Raw genomic sequence first — 20271 nt, 5'->3', positions numbered from 1 at the left:
AAAACTAACACTGTCAGATATTAATAATGAACTAACAATGTCTTTTACAGAAGAAAAAACTAGAATGAATTTATTTAAATAATTCAATCTTAGGACTGAACCGCCGTATATAAGATTAAATAATAACATTTGACACTCACTGAAGCAAATGCACAGTTTTCACATTATATAGTTTGGTTATGGCAACAAATATTTTATATATTCACGCATATTTTAATGAATAAATGTTTATGTTGTTATGTTAATGGTATTTTCCACTACAATTCAAAAGTTTGGGGTCAGTAAGTTTTTTTTGAATACATTTTATTATTTTATTTTATATTATATTAAAATTAATACATTTATTCAGCAAGGGTCCATGAAATTAATTAAAGGTAATAGTAAAGACATTTATAATTACATTTATATTTTAAGTAAATTCTGTTCTTTTGAACTTTCTATTCATCAAATAATCCTGAAACAAAACATATCACGGTTTACAAAAAAATTAAGCAGTACAACTGTTTTCAACAATATAAAATAAGATAATAATAAATGCTTCTTGAGCAGCGAATCGTCATATTACAATGATTTCTGAAGGATCATGTGACACTGAAGACAAGAGTTATGATGCTGAAAATTTTGCTTTGCATCGCAGGAATAAATTACATTTTAAACTGTTTTAATAGAAATCTGTTTTTTTTTATTGTAATACTTCACAATTATACTGTTTTACTGTATGTTTGATCAAATAAATGCAGCCCTGTTGAGCATAAGAGAAAAAATAAAATACAAATCCTACACACCCTAAATTTTTCAAAATGTTTGAACATTTGGTCTTTTACCATTTGACACCTTTTTTTTTTTTTTTGTCATTTGGATCAATATCTTCAGTTAAAATATATTCCTTGACTAAAATTATGTGCCTTTTCAGTCAGGGTAAAATTGGCTAAAAATAAAGAATACGATGAAATAAAGACTAAATTGAAAAAACTTCCAACCAAAATGAACAAAATGAAACTGTAAAAATAAACAGTGTTGCCTCTATAACATGCAGTCTCAGTCCTGAACATTGCTAATGCAAGCACACTGAGCTCAGCCTAACCCAATTAAATATACATGCTCCTATAAATCTCATATTTATATTTAATAATGCTTCATCATTTACGTGCCCCAAAAAATCAACTGAACGATTTTGAGTGGGTGCCAAAAGGTAAGTGAGATGTCACAAACTGGCAAAACATCAGCTCTCATGTGCTTTTAATTTGACAGGTAAAGAGCTTCAATTTGAGAAACTCAATTGAGCCACTAGCTCTCACATGTCAGCAGTCTTTATATCAGGTGAAAATCGATAGATGTCTAAAAACACCCTGCTTTCAACATCCTAGCCTGAATTCATGTGTGGTCCAAGATAATGACAGCCTGTCAGAACTCTAGGACTGAAAGTTACAATGTAATAGCTTCCTTGAACCTGTTTTCTTAAGGCCCTGAATTATTGAATGAAGTCAACTGAATATAATGCACATGGCTTGCTTTATATTTCTCAGTGCAGATATGAACTGCTGAATTATACGTATTAGGGTACGTTTACATGACAACGATGTACTAAAAATGGAAACGTTTTTCGGGTACAGATGGCAATGTTATTAAAATGATCCCCGTACACACGGATCCGCGAAAACAACTAAACGCTTATTCGTGCCAGGCCAGTAGTTGGCAATGTCACTTTGCACCTATAGACTGAACACGTAATAGACATACGCCCCTGATTTCACAAATTTGCGTTTTTGTAGTTTACAGAAGAAGATAAAGGTATCATTTTCAAAAACTTTCACTTTTAAACCTACAATCTTTTAGTTACAGGCCCAGATCTTCAACCACAATGCCACTTACCACCCAGCGTAGCCACAAGCTGGTCTCACTGGCCGTGCGTACAGTCACGCTGCTGGGCGCCATGTCTGGAGGAGCCTGCAGGGTTTGAATTACACGGGACGGCACGCTTACTGGACTCTGGCCCACGATATTCACCTGCTGCATTCGGAACCTGTAACCATCAAGTTAATCAATCACATTGTTAAAACTTAACTCAACACTGGTAAGACTTCCCAGTGGGAAAATAGATGGCAAAGAACCTTGTGCTCGCTCCAATTCACTTTATAATTGCACCAATTACCATGAAATCAAAGTTTATCAGCAGGCAGAACAAATGGAGAGGCTGCGGCAACATCCATAAGATCTGACATAAATTGCGGGGTAGAGAAAAACACTGAGGCAAGCAGTTCATCATGAAGCTCAGAGATGATTCAAGCTGTCTGAAACAAATGGTTGAAGTCAGATATTAAACCTGCTTAGATAACAGCAGTAGCTTTATATTATTGGAATGAAGTAATCACATTACACAAAGACTGAATAGCTCTTATTTTTCTTTTTACATAGTTGGCCTATGTAAGCAAGTTTTTAACACCATGGGCCCTATCTTGCACCCAGCGCAATTGACTTTGTACACCGACGCATGTATCATTCCTATTTTGCACCCGCGCACAGCAGACTTTTCCCTCCACAGACGCACGTCGGTAAACTAGGAAATACACTTGCGCTCCCGGGGGCGGTGCAGCGAAAAGAGGAGGCGTGTTCCAGCGCAAACGTTCCCTGATGCTATTTTGCAGGTTTAGAAAACAATTCCGCCACTGACCAGGAAAAACCTAGGCCGTTTCTCAATATGCGTTCTTGTCTGTACTTGTGTTCTTGTGGACTTGTGAAACGTCATCAGTCGCTGCCCAAGTACTGTCCCAATACACAAGTTTGCATTTTGGCAAGAACGGTTATAAATCCCGGAAGTGTTCTTGACACGCCCATTTTACCGAGGATGCAACGGTTGGTAACTTGTGTGAACTTGACGGCAGAAATATCCCAGCATTCATTTCGGCATTCGAGGAAGGAGAGGCAGGTCAATACAAGTCGTTTTTCTACAATTTCGTACGCTATTTCATCACTAAATTCACTTCTGAGAACATTTGATGCGAGTATCAACTGTGTAGATTTCAAATATTGGCATTTTTACGAAAATTTATGGCGAATCGAAAATGTGCTCAAACGTTTTCGGAAGTGAGAATCTCCATAAGAATAACGGCCAATAATAACGTCAATAATTCTCGTTATGTTTGGGTACTCCAGACGGCGTCTGTGCGGGGGTATTATTGCGCAATACCAGCAAGAACACATCGTCTCAAACTGTCAGCAGCGTTCTGTGTGCTCGTCACCTTGTGAGTTCATTCTTCCAAGAACAACTAGCAAGAGCGTTCTCCCCAAGAACACAAGTCCGTTCTTTGCATTCTTGGTTTTGAGAAACACCCCTAGACTAAAGTCAGTGGCGCGTTGCGCATGATATTCATATGCTATTTTAAGGGCGCACGCTTGGCCATAATCAATGTAGTGTGTGCACAACGCGCATACACTTTGATTCTCTCATCTACACAGAAGCAGCAGTTTTCATTTTTGTAAATTATACATTATTACAATAGATAGATATAGATAGATAGATAGATATATAGATAGATAGATAGACAGTTCATTATAAAAGCATACATCTAGCTTACACATTTACCCAAATTATCATACGCCTGTTTAACCGAAGTTAATTTGGGTGTGTTTCTCCCATGCCCATACAATGTCACTTCTCTGTGTTTTACGGCCCTGACGAGAACGTCGGTCTCCTCGGCTGTGAATCCGCCGTTATAATAGCAATCCGCCATGGAACAAGCGCACCTGCTCTTAAAGGGAATGTGAGATGTCGCTCTGATTGGTTTATTTCACGTTATGCCCAAACCACACCTATGAATAATGAAGCTACTTCAGACCAACCCATTTTAGATTTGCGCCGGGCGCAAGAGTAATTTATCCCGCCGGTATAATAGCAACAGCGCCCAAGACCCGCCCACAAAGTTACTTGCATTTCGCGCTTGATATTTGCGTTTCAGATCGTTAAAATAGGGCCCCATAAGTGCTGTGACTTTTTAATGTTTAAGAATTAATTGTAATTTATGTGTTAAGGTAACAGGAAACCTTTTTTATTAAATTTTTTTATAACAAGAATATTTTTACACTACTATGAATGGCTGGATTGAAAACTCACGTCTGATTGGCTAAAGAGAATGTCCGTTCTCAAGATTGGCCCACACAAATCCATAACGATTCTCACACACATGACCATTTGCAAATGCAGAATCAACAATCAATTTGTACATACTTGTATATTTAGGAATTGTGCTTTGCATTTGTGAATCTTTTTTTAATGAATTTTGCATATCATATTTTGTAAATGTGAATTAGGATAATGTGACATCCTGTTTGCAAATATTTAAACTTGTTTTGTGAATGTGAAAAGAGACTATTTTAGCTCTACAGTTTACTAAGAACAGTTGATAAATAGTAAGTCATTGGTTGCTATTACTTCTTTCAGCAACAACAACACAAAACAGGTTAAACAGTTGGCCTGCGTGTTTGTTAAATCCACAAGATGCAATATTGTAGATATGGTCACAGTGTCAACCATTGCAAGGTTTGGAGTGATTTTTCGCTGTGATGTATTCTGTACACTCACAGAATGATCATTCAAATGCGACTGTCACTCACAGAACTTGCGGTGTATAGTGAATTCTGAAGTCCATGCATAAAATAACTGGTTTCTGTGTGTAAATAGATTTCATGCACATACTATGTCTCAGCAATTCTGTAGCAAATCTCAGTTCAATTGTCTTTTTTCAGCATAAGACAAATATTACAAAGATGTCAAGATCAGAAAGAACAGGAAAGAAGAAAGGAATGAATTAACTGCATCCTCAGGGAAAGAAGCAGAAAACAACAAGATCACAGGCATAAATACAGAACGGAAAACATTGCCATAGTGTGCTGACTTGAACTGTGTACCATTCGATTTATTCATGCAGGCAAAGAATAATCATAATCTGATTACGGTGTATACTTGTCTTCAGTAATTCAACTGTAATTGGAGTAATCTAGATGTCTTAATTTAATTAAGCTCACTTAAAATGTGTATTAATTCAGGTTAAAGCAAATGAAAATGCTGTTTTCATGGCAATTGCTGTCTTAATGCATCTAATGTGTGTTTGTACAGAAACAACACTGACCTGTAGTGTGTGAACGGTGTGAGATTGGGCACCTCCAGCAACTGAGCTTCAGGGTCGTTCTCTTTCTCGTACAACACCTTCCACTCTTCCTCATCACCGACACTGCCCACCTGAATGCAGAGAGCACTGCTGTAACGGTCTGTGGCAACAAAACCAATTACCCCTAAATATGATGACCCCCTTTTTTAAATTATAATTTAAAAATAGATGAATCCTTATTAAAGGTACAAAGTTATTCATTTTCTCTTTGTCTTTTATTCTTTGATTAACATTAATTACAGACATCACAGCAGCAGGTTTATTAGGCTGCTGTCACTTTTAGATCTGAAGCACATGACGCAGATCTGACACATATTGTTGCCTTTGGCTTGCTCAGTTGGGGATATTTGGGGATATTTAATTGAATTAATCAATCAACGATACCATTAATCAGCATTACCAAACGTGGACGTTCCACTAGAAACAAACATTGATGTATTGTTTTAATTTATTACTGTGAAGCTGCTTTGATACAACCTATGTTGTGAAAAGCGCTATATAAATAAACTTGACTTGACTTGACATATGTCCTTGAAAATCTTTATGGTCATTTAAGATTTTATCTAACTCATTTAAGACAGTGTGTACGAGGACACTCGACAAAGCAAGCATTTTGACATATTGTAACGACTGAGACAAATCAGACATAAGTATTTGTTATAGTTTAACAAATAATATTTAAAACTCACTCTGGGATCTGTGGTCCCATCCCCCCAACAAGGGCAAGAAGGTCTTAGTTACCATGACCACGATCAGATAAGTTGGTATTATGGCTGTTAAAAATGTGCTCACTGGTCAAGACAGTGACAATGGGGAAGACATAAACAAACTTTAAAACAGACTTTGCTGCATTAATCTGATCTATAAATGAACATGCATCCCAGAAAATTGTGTGAATGATTTACTGTCTTGTGTAGTGTTTGTATATTTTTTTTTGATACTGTGTATTTTATGATAGAACCAATGGTCAATGTAACCTCACCATAACCTGACCTATACCATGTTTGGTCTCTATAAATTGGTACTTTGAAGATCGAAATGATTGTGTCCATGATATGCCGATAGCTGTGCAACATATTAGTATTACAAGAATCTTTCTTAGTTTCGTCATCAGAAACCAATCCAGCTGCACATGCAAATGAGCACGCATAAAACAAAGATTCATAAATCAACCACAGAGGAATTTTCCCGCTTGGAAATTCCACCCTTCTCATTGGTCAAGCGAACCTGGAGAGGTGGGGCCTTTCTCAGGCTTTATTAGAGACAAATTCACAGTGACCCTCCTCTCTCTTCTGGCTCTCTACTGCTGCTGCTTCTGAGTTGATGTCCCCCCCACCGGGGCCAAAAACCCCGGCAGGCTCTGACCACCGCCTGCTTTGCTTTCACTCTCCCAAAGGAGTCAGACTGTATTTTCTTCAATTCAATTCAGGAGAAAACTGCAACCTTACCATCACTGAATGGGCAACGATCAACTCTTGGCCTTCTCGGTACGTTCAGGGTGCCGTGCTGTCCAGGCCCCAGGACAGCAGGCCTCGACTCACAACCAGCCATGTGCTCATCCAGGAGAGAGAAGACTCTCTCAACCACATCAGCATCAAGGACAACCTCAGGAGTTAAACGTCTTCATTCAATGCAGAAGAAGTCCATCGCAACTCCCACCATTTGCTCTGCGTGTCCTCTCCGGTCCAGGGCCGGCAGGCCACGATCTGCACTCCAGCCATGAGAACAGAGTCGAACTAACCATGTAAGTTCATAATATCTTCTTCATCCAGCGGAGAAGAAAACGATTGCAACTTGTACAGGAACATTTGACACTCACGGATCCATCAACAACTTCAATTTTCAACCACTTCAAGAATTGTGTCCACTGCACAGACCATGCAAGTATCAATTTTAATGAGGTGCTCTGGAAATGATAAGCTGATGGTTCTTTTCATAGTTAAATGGATCTTTTCCATAGTTCCATTCTATCACTCAGCATTTTACCTATGCATGTATATATGTATGTTTGTTTAGTTTAGTTGTGTTTCTGATTTAGTTAATAAAACTTGTGCACAATATGTATTTGGTTCTGATTCTCTGCTTGCAACAAAGTCTATTTTACGATCTTGATCTTGTTACAGGCTCTAAGCGCTGTACATGCTAAGAAATAATTATTTTTCGGGGGCCATGAAAGATACGCTTTTCTTAGAATAAATGAATAATCAAAAGAGTTCGTTGGACGAACTGATTAATTGATTGTAATATTAATTTAGCTACATCAAGTTAATCCAATTAACTGACCCAAATATTAATAATTAATCATAACAAGTTATGAGTTATTATTCATATTTCCCCTTTGAGCTAACTCGTTACATATTTTTGTGTTTTTGTCCGTTCAAGTGCGAAAGAGAAGTCAATGCGGCCATGTGATTAATAACGCGTTAATTTTGACAGCCCTATTTATTAAATTTCTTTCTGTGCAAAATTAAATAATTGGGTTTATATTGTCATTGTACTAAACTCAAAGTAAATTATTAAATGTATTTTTTTCCTACTCACTAACAGAGCAATGAAAGAGGAGTAAGATTTTCAAGATTTTCTTTTCCACAATAAATATCATCAGAGAAGTGTTTTCCAAAATTACTGCAATAAACATATTCAATACATATTAATAAAAGTTAGTACATTAACTTTGACAGCCCTATAAATGTTTTTTTTTATTTTTTTATCCTAAGTGCATTCAGATGAATTTTGCAAATATAAATGGCAAGAGTTTTCTCAAAACTGAAAGCTCCAATCAAATGAGCATTCACTCATTTATCACCAGGACACAAAGTCATGTTTACAATTTACAGGGCTGCTACAAAAAGTACTACAAAATCTATCAAATATTTTAAAGACTTAGTGGATGGTAATGGGATTTTCCTCCTAAAAAAAACTGTTAGCTATTTTATGTATCAGTCAGATGGGTAGGTCTTGTCCAGAATAAAAAGTGGACTAGCCTTTATGGTAATAGTCTGGTTATATGAGACTACCTGGACATTAATCTGCCATGGCATTTGAAACATCTAAATAGAGCCATTTTTCAAACCCCTTTTGAGAACCAAGTAGTGAAGTTAATGAAAGAAGGAGGAGAAAATTCCACACACTGCACTTCATTATACCAGGTGCATCACAGGCCAAAGGCTCATAGACTGTTTTGTGGGGAACGGGCCTTCAGCAGGAATGCAGAGTGGAGCAGGTTAAAGCTTTTTCAATTGAGTTCTGAACAGTGCCAGCCACTGCCCCATTTCAAACACATTGTGCAAGCCAAGTCTAAACCAATCAAAGCTCACAGCACTCAAGAAGATTTACTATGACCAGTGGAGTGTACTGTATGCGGTAAGCATTTATGCCAACGTGATAGATGTTAGACGCGTGGCACCTTATGCTGGAGACCGCTGTTGTATTTCATAGCTGGTGCGTATGCAGCAGCTCTCTCTCGCTCGGTGACAGATTTCTGCAGCGGCAGATAGCCCGGCCTCAATCAACTCTGGAATTCAAGTGCCACCACATGAAAAGCCGAGGCTTCCTTTTGCAAGCTCCGGCCCGGCGCCGTCAAGTTTAGAGAGTGGACGTCGATTACAAATTAGGAGTCAGTCATGTGATTCAATCTGTCATCACTTTTGCTAAAGTCGCAGGCAATGTGGAAAGGGCGAGGATGCGCTCTCAATACATCTCTGAGCCATAGAGGGCAATCACAACTGGAACTTGCTGTTATTCAGGTTGAAATGGAAGTGCTGAGTGGAAGTGAATCGAGTATGTGTGATAAGTGCATACTGGCTGTTTTTAAAACCCTGTGATGACAGCTGGATGCCGGTTTGAACCCTTAAACTCTACTGAATGTGCACGGCATAACCTTATGCATACAAAACAATGAGCTGATTAGAAAATTTGATTTTGATGTGACCTTTTTAATTTTTTCTATATCTTCTTAAAAAATATTTTTTTTATTTTTTCATTTTATTTTTCATTTTACATTTTTAAATGAATTTGATAAAAAAACATTGTTGCTGATTAACTGGTTGATTGATTGATTGATTAATTAATTGATTAACTGATTGATTCCTTTTCATTTTTGTGAGAAACGATACAACAGCAAAAAAAAATTTTTGGTGTACACTGTCCGACAAATTAAAAACAGCACAGATTTTTTTGCATCACTGTACCACCTTGAATCCTGAACTTTATCTTTTATTTAATTGTATCTATTTTTTGTGAGAATTGATACATAATGTTGTTCAGTGTATACTGACTGACAAATAAAAATAGCACAGATATTTTTGCTCCACTATTCCACACTGAATCCTCAAGAACTTGGCTAATCGATTGATTGATTGATTGATTGATTGATTGATTCCTTATAATTTTTGTGAGAAATGATACAACAGGCAAAAATGTTATTCGGTGTACACTGACCGACAAATAAAAATATTGCAGATATTTTTTACTTCGTTGTCCCACCTTGACACCGTGAATCCAGCTGATTAATCCATCAAGCTATCAAAATAACTGAAATGTACATTGCTAAGACTAGGAGACGAAGCCTACACAAATCATCATAAGTGCTTTGCTTAAAACTGCAGGGATGTTTCATTATCATGTAAAATGTTTTTCTTTGCTGGTGAAGACTCATCAGGGAGCACTGTGAGGATGTACAGCTTCAGGCCAGCGTGATGGTAGGCGGATAATGATCAGATAAAGAAGAACTGAAATATTACTCACCTGCCCCTCAACAATCCACTTGGAGATGGTCGTCTTCCCATCGTCCCCTGCACGGAACTTCAGCGTAGCAGATCGTGAACTGATCTTGGAAATAACCAGATTTGATGGAGGCCCGGGAAGTTCTGCGTTAAAGGCAAAAAAAAAAATAATGAATAAAGACAAAATATAGACAAATAAAAAAAGTTAAAAGTCACTTCTAAACAACATCCGCACATCACAACAATCAATAAACACAAAACATCCACAAGCCTGCCTTCTAAAGTCAATAACACCAAACATTTCTAAATCATGACCAGAATATTTTTAATAAGACTGTGTAGACAAGGGACTGAGTCAAAAAAGAGATTTGCGATTCTTTTGAAGTGCAGAGATAAAAAGTCTCATTTGGGTCGAGAAACCTTTGATGAAATTACACTGGAATTAAATCAAATAACAGACGATAGTCTCGCATCTGCCCAAAATCCCCACTGTGATGTGTAGACGTCTGTTTCCCTAATGTCTCACAATATGCAATTTATCAGCAGGCATTATGGTTTTGGCTTGGCGTTCAGCCAGTTCAGCATTTGCCTTCTTTCAGTGAGCGAGAGAAAGTCTGCCTTAAAGCTGGTACAAATGAATATTTCTCCTTCAGTGCCACATTTGATTAATGGCAGTGCATGGGCAACAACTTCGCAGTTTCTGAGCAGAAAAGGCCAACTCAAAAGATCATCATTCATTCTTATATTGCTTGTGTACAATGTGCATCCATACATAAGGAAGAGTAGCTCCTTTAATACAGGTTATTTTTAATTGTCTATGTTAAAGAGCTACGAAAGACCTGGTGGCACTCCCGAAGATATGGTGGAGGAAGTTACAGTTCCAACTCCCGCCTCCGTCATAGCTGCCACTTCCAGAGTGTACGTGGTGAGGGATGTCAGGCCCGTGACCTTGTAGTCCAGCGTGGTATTGGCCAAGGTGCGCGCCACCCGTGATTGGTTCTTCCCCTGCACCTCCCAGGACACCAGATAACCTGCAAAACACCATCAAATTCATTGAAGCTCAAGAAGTTTATTTGAGTTTTACACACTTTATGGCTCAAAACCTGTGGGAACGGGTCAATGTGGGGTGCCTTGCCCAAGTCCAATCTGGGATGACAACTCACAAGAGCAGGAGGAATGTATCTGAGGTCTTGAACTTGAAATAAACAATCTCTCTTTAACAAATAAGGTGGGTGAATTGGGGAACTGCTGTAGTGAGTTGTCTAGACCCTGGGCCCTGCCCCCTAACCTGCATCTAACTGAGACTAATAGCCAGCAGAGATCCTATGTAATTTGCTGTTTATTGGGAGTATTTTCTCCCAGAGTCAGCACTGTTTCCAATCGCTGAATGTCCTTTTTCATTGAGGTGCTCATAAATCAAGCTTTGCGCTGGGAGAGACCACTGGTGAACAGGCATAGGCAACATTCAAAGAGCAACAATGCTGTGTATATTGATATAGACAGGAGCTATTTAGTCTAATGTATGTCTGATCTCATTCGTCTCCATTCTTTCAATCAACATTCAGAGCCGTTCTGCAACTCAATCGGCTTAATCTATGTCCAGTGTCAATCTACCGCTGCCTCATTAGTCCAGATCTAATTCTTTCTCTGCATTATTGAAACTTCTCCAGTGACTCTCAGAAAATGTGTTGTCCTTGTCAAAAAAGAAAAAATATTGAAAAAAATGATTAGTAAAACAATAACAACAATAGAACTAGAACTTGTAAACTACCCTGTAAAATACAAGTAAACATATTATACAAAAAGACAATATACAGTGAGGAAAATAAGTATTTGAACACCCTGCTATTTTGCAAGTTCTCCCACTTAGAAATCATGGAGGGGTCTGAAATTGTCATCGTAGGTGCATGTCCACTGTGAGAGACATAATCTAAAAAAAAAAAAATCCAGAAATCACAATGTATGATTTTTTAACTATTTATTTGTATGATACAGCTGCAAATAAGTATTTGAACACCTGAGAAAATCAATGTTAATATTTGGTACAGTAGCCTTTGTTTGCAATTACAGAGGTCAAACGTTTCCTGTAGTTTTTCACCAGGTTTGCACACACTGCAGGAGGGATTTTGGCCCACTCCTCCACACAGATCTTCTCTAGATCAGTCAGGTTTCTGGGCTGTCGCTGAGAAACGCGGAGTTTGAGCTCCCTCCAAAGATTCTCTATTGGTTTAGGTCTGGAGACTGGCTAGGCCACGCCAGAACCTTGATATGCTTCTTACAGAGCCACTCCTTGGTTATCCTGGCTGTGTGCTTCGGGTCATTGTCATGTTGGAAGACCCAGCCTTGACCCATCTTCAATGCTCTAACTGAGGGAAGGAGGTTGTTCCCCAAAATCTCGCAATACATGGCCCCGGTCATCCTCTCCTTAATACAGTGCAGTCGCCCTGTCCCATGTGCAGAAAAACACCCCCAAAGCATGATGCTACCACCCCCATGCTTCACAGTAGGGATGGTGTTCTTGGGATGGTACTCATCATTCTTCTTCCTCCAAACACGTTTAGTGGAATTATGACCAAAAAGTTATATTTTGGTCTCATCTGACCACATGACTTTCTCCCATGACTCCTCTGGATCATCCAAATGGTCATTGGCAAACTTAAGACGGGCCTTGACGTGCTGGTTTAAGCAGGGGAACCTTCCGTGCCATGCATGATTTCAAACCATGACGTCTTAGTGTATTACCAACAGTAACTTTGGAAATGGTGGTCCCAGCTCTTTTCAGGTCAATGACCAGCTCCTCCCGTGTAGTTCTGGGCTGATTTCTCACCTTTCTTAGGATCATTAAGACCCCACGAGGTGAGATCTTGCATGGAGCCCCAGTCCGAGGGAGACTGACAGTCATGTTTAGCTTCTTCCATTTTCTAATGATTGCTCCAACAGTGGACCTTTTTTCACCAAGCTGCTTGGCAATTTCCCCGTAGCCCTTTCCAGCCTTGTGGAGGTGTACAATTTTGTCTCTAGTGTCTTTGGACAGCTCTTTGGTCTTGGCCATGTTAGTAGTTGGATTCTTACTGATTGTATGGGGTGGACAGGTGTCTTTATGCAGCTAACGACCTCAAACAGGTGCATCTAATTTAGGATAATAAATGGAGTGGAGGTGGACATTTTAAAGGCAGACTAACAGGTCTTTGAGGGTCAGAATTCTAGCTGATAGACAGGTGTTCAAATACTTATTTGCAGCTGTATCATACAAATAAATAGTTAAAAAATCATATATTGTGATTTCTGGATTTTTTTTTTTAGATTATGATCTCTCACAGTGGACATGCACCTACGATGACAATTTCAGACCCCTCCATGATTTCCAAGTGGGAGAACTTGCAAAATAGCAGGGTGTTCAAATACTTATTTTCCTCACTGTATATGTACACAATAAAAAATAAAGATATTTAAAAAAAAGAAAGAAAAAAAAGATATTGTTATGAGTTAAAAAATACTAAATATAATTAAATTATTATTAATAATAATAATAATAATAATAGAGGAAGCAGCATTAATGTTCACATTGCTGATTATGAAGAAGCCATATCTTAAAATTATGCTTAAATGAGTTAAACGATAAGCATTCTCTAATTGAGTGTGTTACAGAATTCCACAGTCTTCAGTGTCGCGTGATCCTTCAGAAATCATTTTAATTTGATGATTTGCTGAAACATTTTTTATTACTGTAAGTGTTAAAATTAGAAACAAAATCAAAGAAAACCACAAACTTTTCAATGGTAGTGTATAAAAAAATATATTTAAAATGACATTTTGCATTACTTTCATTAGATTTTTTTTGCATTACTATAATGATATATGTATGTAAATGTGCTTAGTTCCCTTTAAAATGCAAAAAAATATTTTAAAACTTTTTTTAAAGCAAAATCGAATTTCTTATTTCCTTCTTGATTTTGCGTTAAAATATGCTCTCCAATCGTTCTGAAAATGTTTTGTGAGATTCACGCTCATGTTCTTGTCAAATGCTTGAAGGTCAACTCATGCTTACAGGTCTTTTGATCACAGTTAACATTTTATTTTCATTTGATCTGTTTGTGCTTTACGTTCCCGGTGGTAATGACTAAAGCACAATATGGATAAATAGCACTCCTGGAATGTTAAAGCACATGAATCAGCGCCCACACGCAGAGAGTCATGCAGAGACAAACATACACACACACACACACACACAAAAAAGCATCCTTTACAGCTGTGCAACAGGGAGCGAAAATTGTTTCTGCCAACTGAACGCAAAGAACAATGCCATAATTGCTTTTGTGCAAAAACTCAATGAAGTGTTAAATAGAAGTGTATCCATTAATAAAGCTATACGAACATCCAAGAGTTGCCAAATGAAAATTGAGCTCCTTTACGGGCTCACCTGCTCTATCTAATGCAACGTTCAGCTACATTTAAACAGAGGGGGGCAGATTAGATTTAATTTAACAGGAAAGACAAATCTAATGAACAACTCATCATTCCCCAAAACTGAGTTTTGCTGATGCTGGGGTAAACAAATTCATTCAGATTTATTGCTGCAAAATGTAAGTGTTTTCTTTGATTGTCTTTTTTTTTTTTTTTTTGAGTATCATATCAATAAAAGCAACGGAAAGGTCTATAACACTCACCGGTAATGATGCCGTTCTTATTCACAGGTTCCTCCCAGCTCACTCTCAGAGACATATCCAATATCTCTGTAAAGCTCAAGCGACCGACAGGGCCTGGAACTAAACACAAAGACATTTCCCGGTTGTAGACCTCCTTTTGTTTCTAAACAAGCTCTTTCTATTGTAGGCTAATTGAGCTGATCATAGATTAATCCACAAGTGAATTGTGAAAAAATTAACAAATAAGGTATTATTTAGTCCCTTTATAATGAACCACAACAAAGATTCAGATGTTATCAAAACTTGACATGCACACAAACATTTTTTCTTTTTCCTTGTTCATTCTTTTGCCCAGTAACATTTCTCTTGAAAGTAACCAAAACTAGTTTCTCACTTGTAGTGTCCCATAGATGCCTAAAGACACTGATATAATTATATCGGCTTGACCCATAGAGCAGTATCTGTGCTTAAGTTTAAGCAGCACTTTAATTAATGTGACTTTTATAAGACATGTTGTAATTTGGTATTTTTTCACCCCCAAACTACCCCAGCAGATTTTCAGAGAAGGAACACTGTCACAATGTTGATGTAAAGGCCAAAAGCTTCATTTAATAAAATATTTCCTGCCAAATTTTTGGCATTTTTCTGTGGTTTGGCTTTCTCAGTAATTAAAATAAACATTTTGTTCAGAACTATTTTGTTTAACTGAATTATCTTGACGCCTCCATGAAAATGAGGATTAAAGAGATTCCTGCAATAGGTACCTTGTTTTTTTTTTGTTTTTTTTTTGGTAATAGCATTAGGTTTCATAATAAATATGGTGATTATCTCTGAAGTAGACACCCAATTTGATATATATGATATTTACCATCTGAATCATGTCAACAAATGGAAATGTCAGCCAGCTATTTATTATCATGTTAATTATTGTGCCTTTTACCCCAAATACCATACTTTTACATTATCTTCCGTTATTAACAAACTGTTACTTTATTTACCTTAAACAAACCTGAAAATCATTATCAAGACCTTTGTCTCAAAATATAGATGTTTATTTTATCGATTCTCATTTGCTATATAAATCTACAACATTTTATGAATGTTTTTTTCAGTGCATTTTGTGTCAAACAGCACAGAAAATGTCTTATTTTACGTGAATCCAGTCAATTCGTTTCTGAGCACCAATTTAGTAATATGATTCAGTGAGAGACAGAAACACAACCTTATGACCTGGAGAATGGACTGACAAAGAAACAGACTATTACTTACTGTCCTCATGAGTTTGCACCAGTTTGGGGACACTGCGCGGTCCATTCCCTGGTGTGGTGAAGCACAGCACTGACGTCAGGTACCAGGTGAACTTTTTTAGACCGCTGATGAAACCGAGGTGACGTGTCCCGTGATAATCAGGGGTGATGGTTACGACGATAACATCCACTGGAGACCGTTCGGGCCATGCCATCAGCTGAGGGACAGACACCAATGTCATTTAAATAGAACACAGTGTGTGTCACTCATGGACACAAAACATATATTTTCTATATTTCAGTGGGACCAGTACAGGAGAAATGAGTGTACCTTGTAGCCTTGATTAATGCCATTGATGAACTGCTGAGGTGGTGGATTCCAAGTAAATTCAATGGTGGTTGAGTTCACCGCTTTGGCCTCCACACCCTGAGGGGGCGCTGTGGGGACTACAGGCAAGAACATACTGCATGTTAGACTCTTTTTTACAGTCTATGGTTAGACCTTATTTTTTAGAAGTCATGCCCATGGACCTCCCACACTCCAGTCACTAAATATCGAATGCATATGGCACACTAAAGTGAAAACACTTTTGAGAAGACAAAAGTCTAAATCTTATTGGCTGACTTCTACACATTTTATGAGAGCTTAGTGTGCAGTGATCTTTAACTATTCATCAGGAAATGAAAGCAGTGTTTACAAGTTCCAGGACTACAGCAATGAACGCTTGAGTTGGGCAACTAAACGCTGGATTTAAAAAGTTCTGTGACGACAATGCCTTCATTTTTTTAAACATACATTTAATTGTTATGTTTGAAGCATTGAGTTGAATAAAAAATGTTCTGTCATGACAACTCTCGCAGTGATTGGCATGGTAATGGGTATGACAATGTTGTATGTTTGGTCTTGGTGGAATAGATCAGCTACGCTGCTGCTGTAGTTTATTGCTGCTGCTGCGGCAGAGTGAGTACGGGACTTGCTACTGCCAATACATACACCACACGCTGCTGTGAGCAAGTAAGACATGCTGCTGCTGTACAATATAGTGTACATGAATTACCCGTAGCAGATCTATACAGGTGGAGCTGGGGAAGGTGGAAGGTTTCTGAAGCGCGCTGCACTGCTAAAGCAAATGCTACCCAAGTATTTGAAGGTTGAGCAGAGTTTAGAGTTTCATGCCAGAACTTTAAACGTGCTATTTTCCAAGCTTGGCTGACCTTTTAGATTCCTAAGTAATTTTATTTTATTATTTGTGTCCTCTTACATCTATAATGGAAGATCCAGTGAAGTACCTCACTGAGAAGGCATTTGCAGCAAAAGGTTTCAATAAGCTTTAAAGGGGACCTATTGTGCAAAATTTACATTTACCTTGTGTTTGAGCATAAATCTGTTGGCAGTGTGTGTACACAACCACCTTATAATGGTAAAAATCCACCCACTTCTTTTTTATATTCCCCATAAATCATAAACAGTGTCTCAAAATGAGTCGTTCGTGTTTTTTTTATACATTGTGACGTCACAATGTGACAGGCCTCGCCCACGACTGGTGACTGAATCTGCTCTGCTAACTTAGCTCTAACTTCCCCTGAGTGAGCTGTACACAGACAGCCATGTTTATCTTCTCACTAGAGCAGCTAGTGGAAACACAATAATGTCTCAGCTACATGATAAAGAATCTAAATGATCTGTTGTTGGCTGTATCTATGAATACGGAATGTGTTTTTCCATTCCACTGATCTACTTTTCCATGTAAACACGCTAAACAGACGTATTTGACTGCTGTGCTCGCGTCTCACATCTTAAGTGTCTCGTGCAGGAAACGGCATTCTAAAAACGCAGAGCTCAAGTTAAAAGAAGTTTAACTTTTAAAAAACATGTCTCCTTGTGTTTTCCACTGCCCGTGTCTTTGCATCTAAAAACTGCCATGCATATGAATGGTGCAAGGTCCATCTAGAGCATGTTTACATAGGAAATTATGTAAAAGCAGCACAGTGAAATGCAAAAACGCGTTCTGTAGTCATATTGCCATACTGTTTCTCCTGTTTTATTGTTGGCGGAATATCTGAAGCTGGAGATGTAAAGGCACAGCCCTCTTCTGGAAAGGGGGGCAGGAGCAGCAGCTCATTTGCATTTAAAGATACACACATGAAAACAGCTTGTTTTTGCTTCCACCCAATAAGGGGCATTTTGGGCATGGTATAATAAATGATCTGTGGGGTATTTTGAGGTGAAACTTCACAGACACATTCTGGGGAAACCTAAGGCTTATTTTACATCTTGTAAAAAGGGGCATAATAGGTCCACTTTAAAGGTGACAGGTTGTGGGACACAGTTATTTACCACAATGTTGGCCTGAATGTACTGTACGTGGTGTCCACCTACATACTGATCGATCATCTCAGAATCAAATAGCACTCAAACAAAGTTTGCCCTGCTGAATACGCAAGACTGACAGCCGCGGACACCACCTAAACACATCTGACAAGCCTTGTTCACACTGCATTTGAATGCACCCAAATCTGATTTTCTCTCCAAATGTGATACATGCACATTTATTTCTGAATGACAGTGTGAATTGAAGTGTCAATTCCAATAGGGGAAACTTTTTATATGTGAAGATCCTTATTAACTGCAGAAAACACATTGCATATTGTGCATTGGTTATTTGCACATCAAATATGCACTGATGTACAGAAGGTCTCAAATGACACTTGCTTTGAACAGAAACAATAGTGAGAGTGACAACAGATGTTAAAATGTTAAGGCTAATGCATAAATGTAAGACTGAAGTCCAAAGAAATCTGTTTATGTAATGATTTAATCAGAAAACTGGAAATGTCTTGTGACAATAACAAAAATTGTCTGAGGTTATAGAGTTTGCTCTTATTTTTATTATGCAAAACGCAGCAACAACATCTGAGCATCAACTGACAAAGTGGCCATTAAATGACTCATGTTAGAATCACAACATTATTAAAATTCCTCAGTAAAATTAAGTGGCTCAGTTTACAATCTTCATGGTGCACCTGAGGTGTGCCTGAGACATTTCTGACCTTTAATGAAGGACGACGCTGTATGGACACAATACATGAACGAAAAAATACATTCACATTCTATTATACATCCAGTATCCTTCTAAAAGGCTGAATCGAGAGAGCCGGCAGTTGAATGAAAGGCAAGGTCTTATATAAGACAAAACACAACAAAACAATATCACAGCAGAGTCCAGATTCCTGATTGTTTGCCATTCTTTTTTGTTTTTGTTTTGCAGTACGCACACCTTTTTTGTTGTATATAAAACAACTGAAAAGCATGTACTTGTACAACACACATGAAACAGAATTTTAGACTTTAAAATGTTTTTTTTTTGTGGAATTGGATGTGTACATTCATAAAACCTCTGGGACAAAAATTCATGCAAAAAGCATATTCATGAATGTCTGGTGAGAGACATCTGTTTTTTTTCTTCTGCGGCTGATCTTTTCAGGTTGCCTGTCAAGCTTTGACTTATTTTGAATCAAAAGACTATCCTTCAAAAGCCTGCCAATTATAGTCCTCTCTTAAAGCAGTGTAAACATATTCATTATGCAGCGGCATCTCTTGAGAGGCACTTTTCCCCACCTCAAATTCCTCAGTGGGTAAAAAGCACATACACTGTGGGCCTAGTGTTGTTTATAAAGCTGTCAATCGATTTGAATAATTAAATTAATCAAATTAAGTTTATATACCAATATTTCCCACAAAAAAGACCGAAATGAAGGCAATTTAATAATAAAAAACATTTTTTGTTGCAGACAAATAAATTATTTATACACTACTATTCAAAAGTTAAGGGGTCAGAAAGATTTTCTAAAAGAAAAAGTATCTTATGGTCATCAAGACTGCTTTTGTTTGATCAATAATACATGTATGTTATGAAATATTATTACAAATCTTAAATAACTATTTTCTATTGATATATTTTTTTAATGTAATTTATTCCTGTGATGTCAAAGCTGAATTTTCAGCATCATTACACCAGTCTTCAGTGTCACATGATCCTTTAGATATCATTCTAATATGATGATTTGATGCTCAAGAAACATTTCTGATTATTATCAATGTTAAACAGTTGCGCAGCTTCATATTTTTGTGCAAATAGCAATTGCAAATTTTTGATGAATAGAAAGTTGAAAAGAACAGAATTTATTTGATTGAAATCTTTTGTAACAATATAAATGTCTTTACGGTCTCTTTCGGTCAATTTAACAGTGTTCTTAACTTCTTGCTTAATAAAAGTATTAATTTATTTGTACTTATCGTACACAAACTTAAGCAGTAATGTCCATTATAAAAAGTGGTTTTAGAAGTCCATATTTTCTTTTCTTTATTTCCACTTCATTAAAGGTACACTATGTTATTTTTGGCACTATTGGTTAATAAACAAAACTGCATGCATCTTACACTGTACATTGCAGCAGGAGCTACTTCTCTCCCTTTATGTATATAAAT

The 20271-nt window shown here is 37.5% G+C and overlaps 1 protein-coding gene across 6 annotated transcripts in view; it reads right to left on the bottom strand.

Annotated features, from left to right (window-relative positions):
• Positions 1–20271, bottom strand: part of sdk1a (sidekick cell adhesion molecule 1a) — a 352985-nt gene that overhangs the window by 49033 nt on the left and 283681 nt on the right. For all 6 annotated transcript variants that reach the window (XM_079864734.1, XM_079864735.1, XM_079864736.1 and 3 more), the window contains 7 exons: positions 16114–16229; positions 15805–16000; positions 14557–14655; positions 10729–10920; positions 9912–10033; positions 5127–5236; positions 1873–2023 (listed from right to left, as the gene is read on the bottom strand). In XM_079864734.1, the coding sequence (XP_079720860.1) occupies positions 1873–2023; positions 5127–5236; positions 9912–10033; positions 10729–10920; positions 14557–14655; positions 15805–16000; positions 16114–16229 (986 nt within the window). The remainder of the gene's footprint in view (positions 1–1872; positions 2024–5126; positions 5237–9911; positions 10034–10728; positions 10921–14556; positions 14656–15804; positions 16001–16113; positions 16230–20271) is intronic.

The sequence above is a fragment of the Squalius cephalus genome, assembly GCF_949319135.1.
Source record: "Squalius cephalus genome assembly, chromosome: 1".
Lineage (NCBI taxonomy): Eukaryota > Metazoa > Chordata > Actinopteri > Cypriniformes > Leuciscidae > Squalius > Squalius cephalus.
The sequence above is the reverse complement of the archived record's forward strand: the minus strand, read 5'-3'. Positions and strand labels throughout refer to the sequence as shown.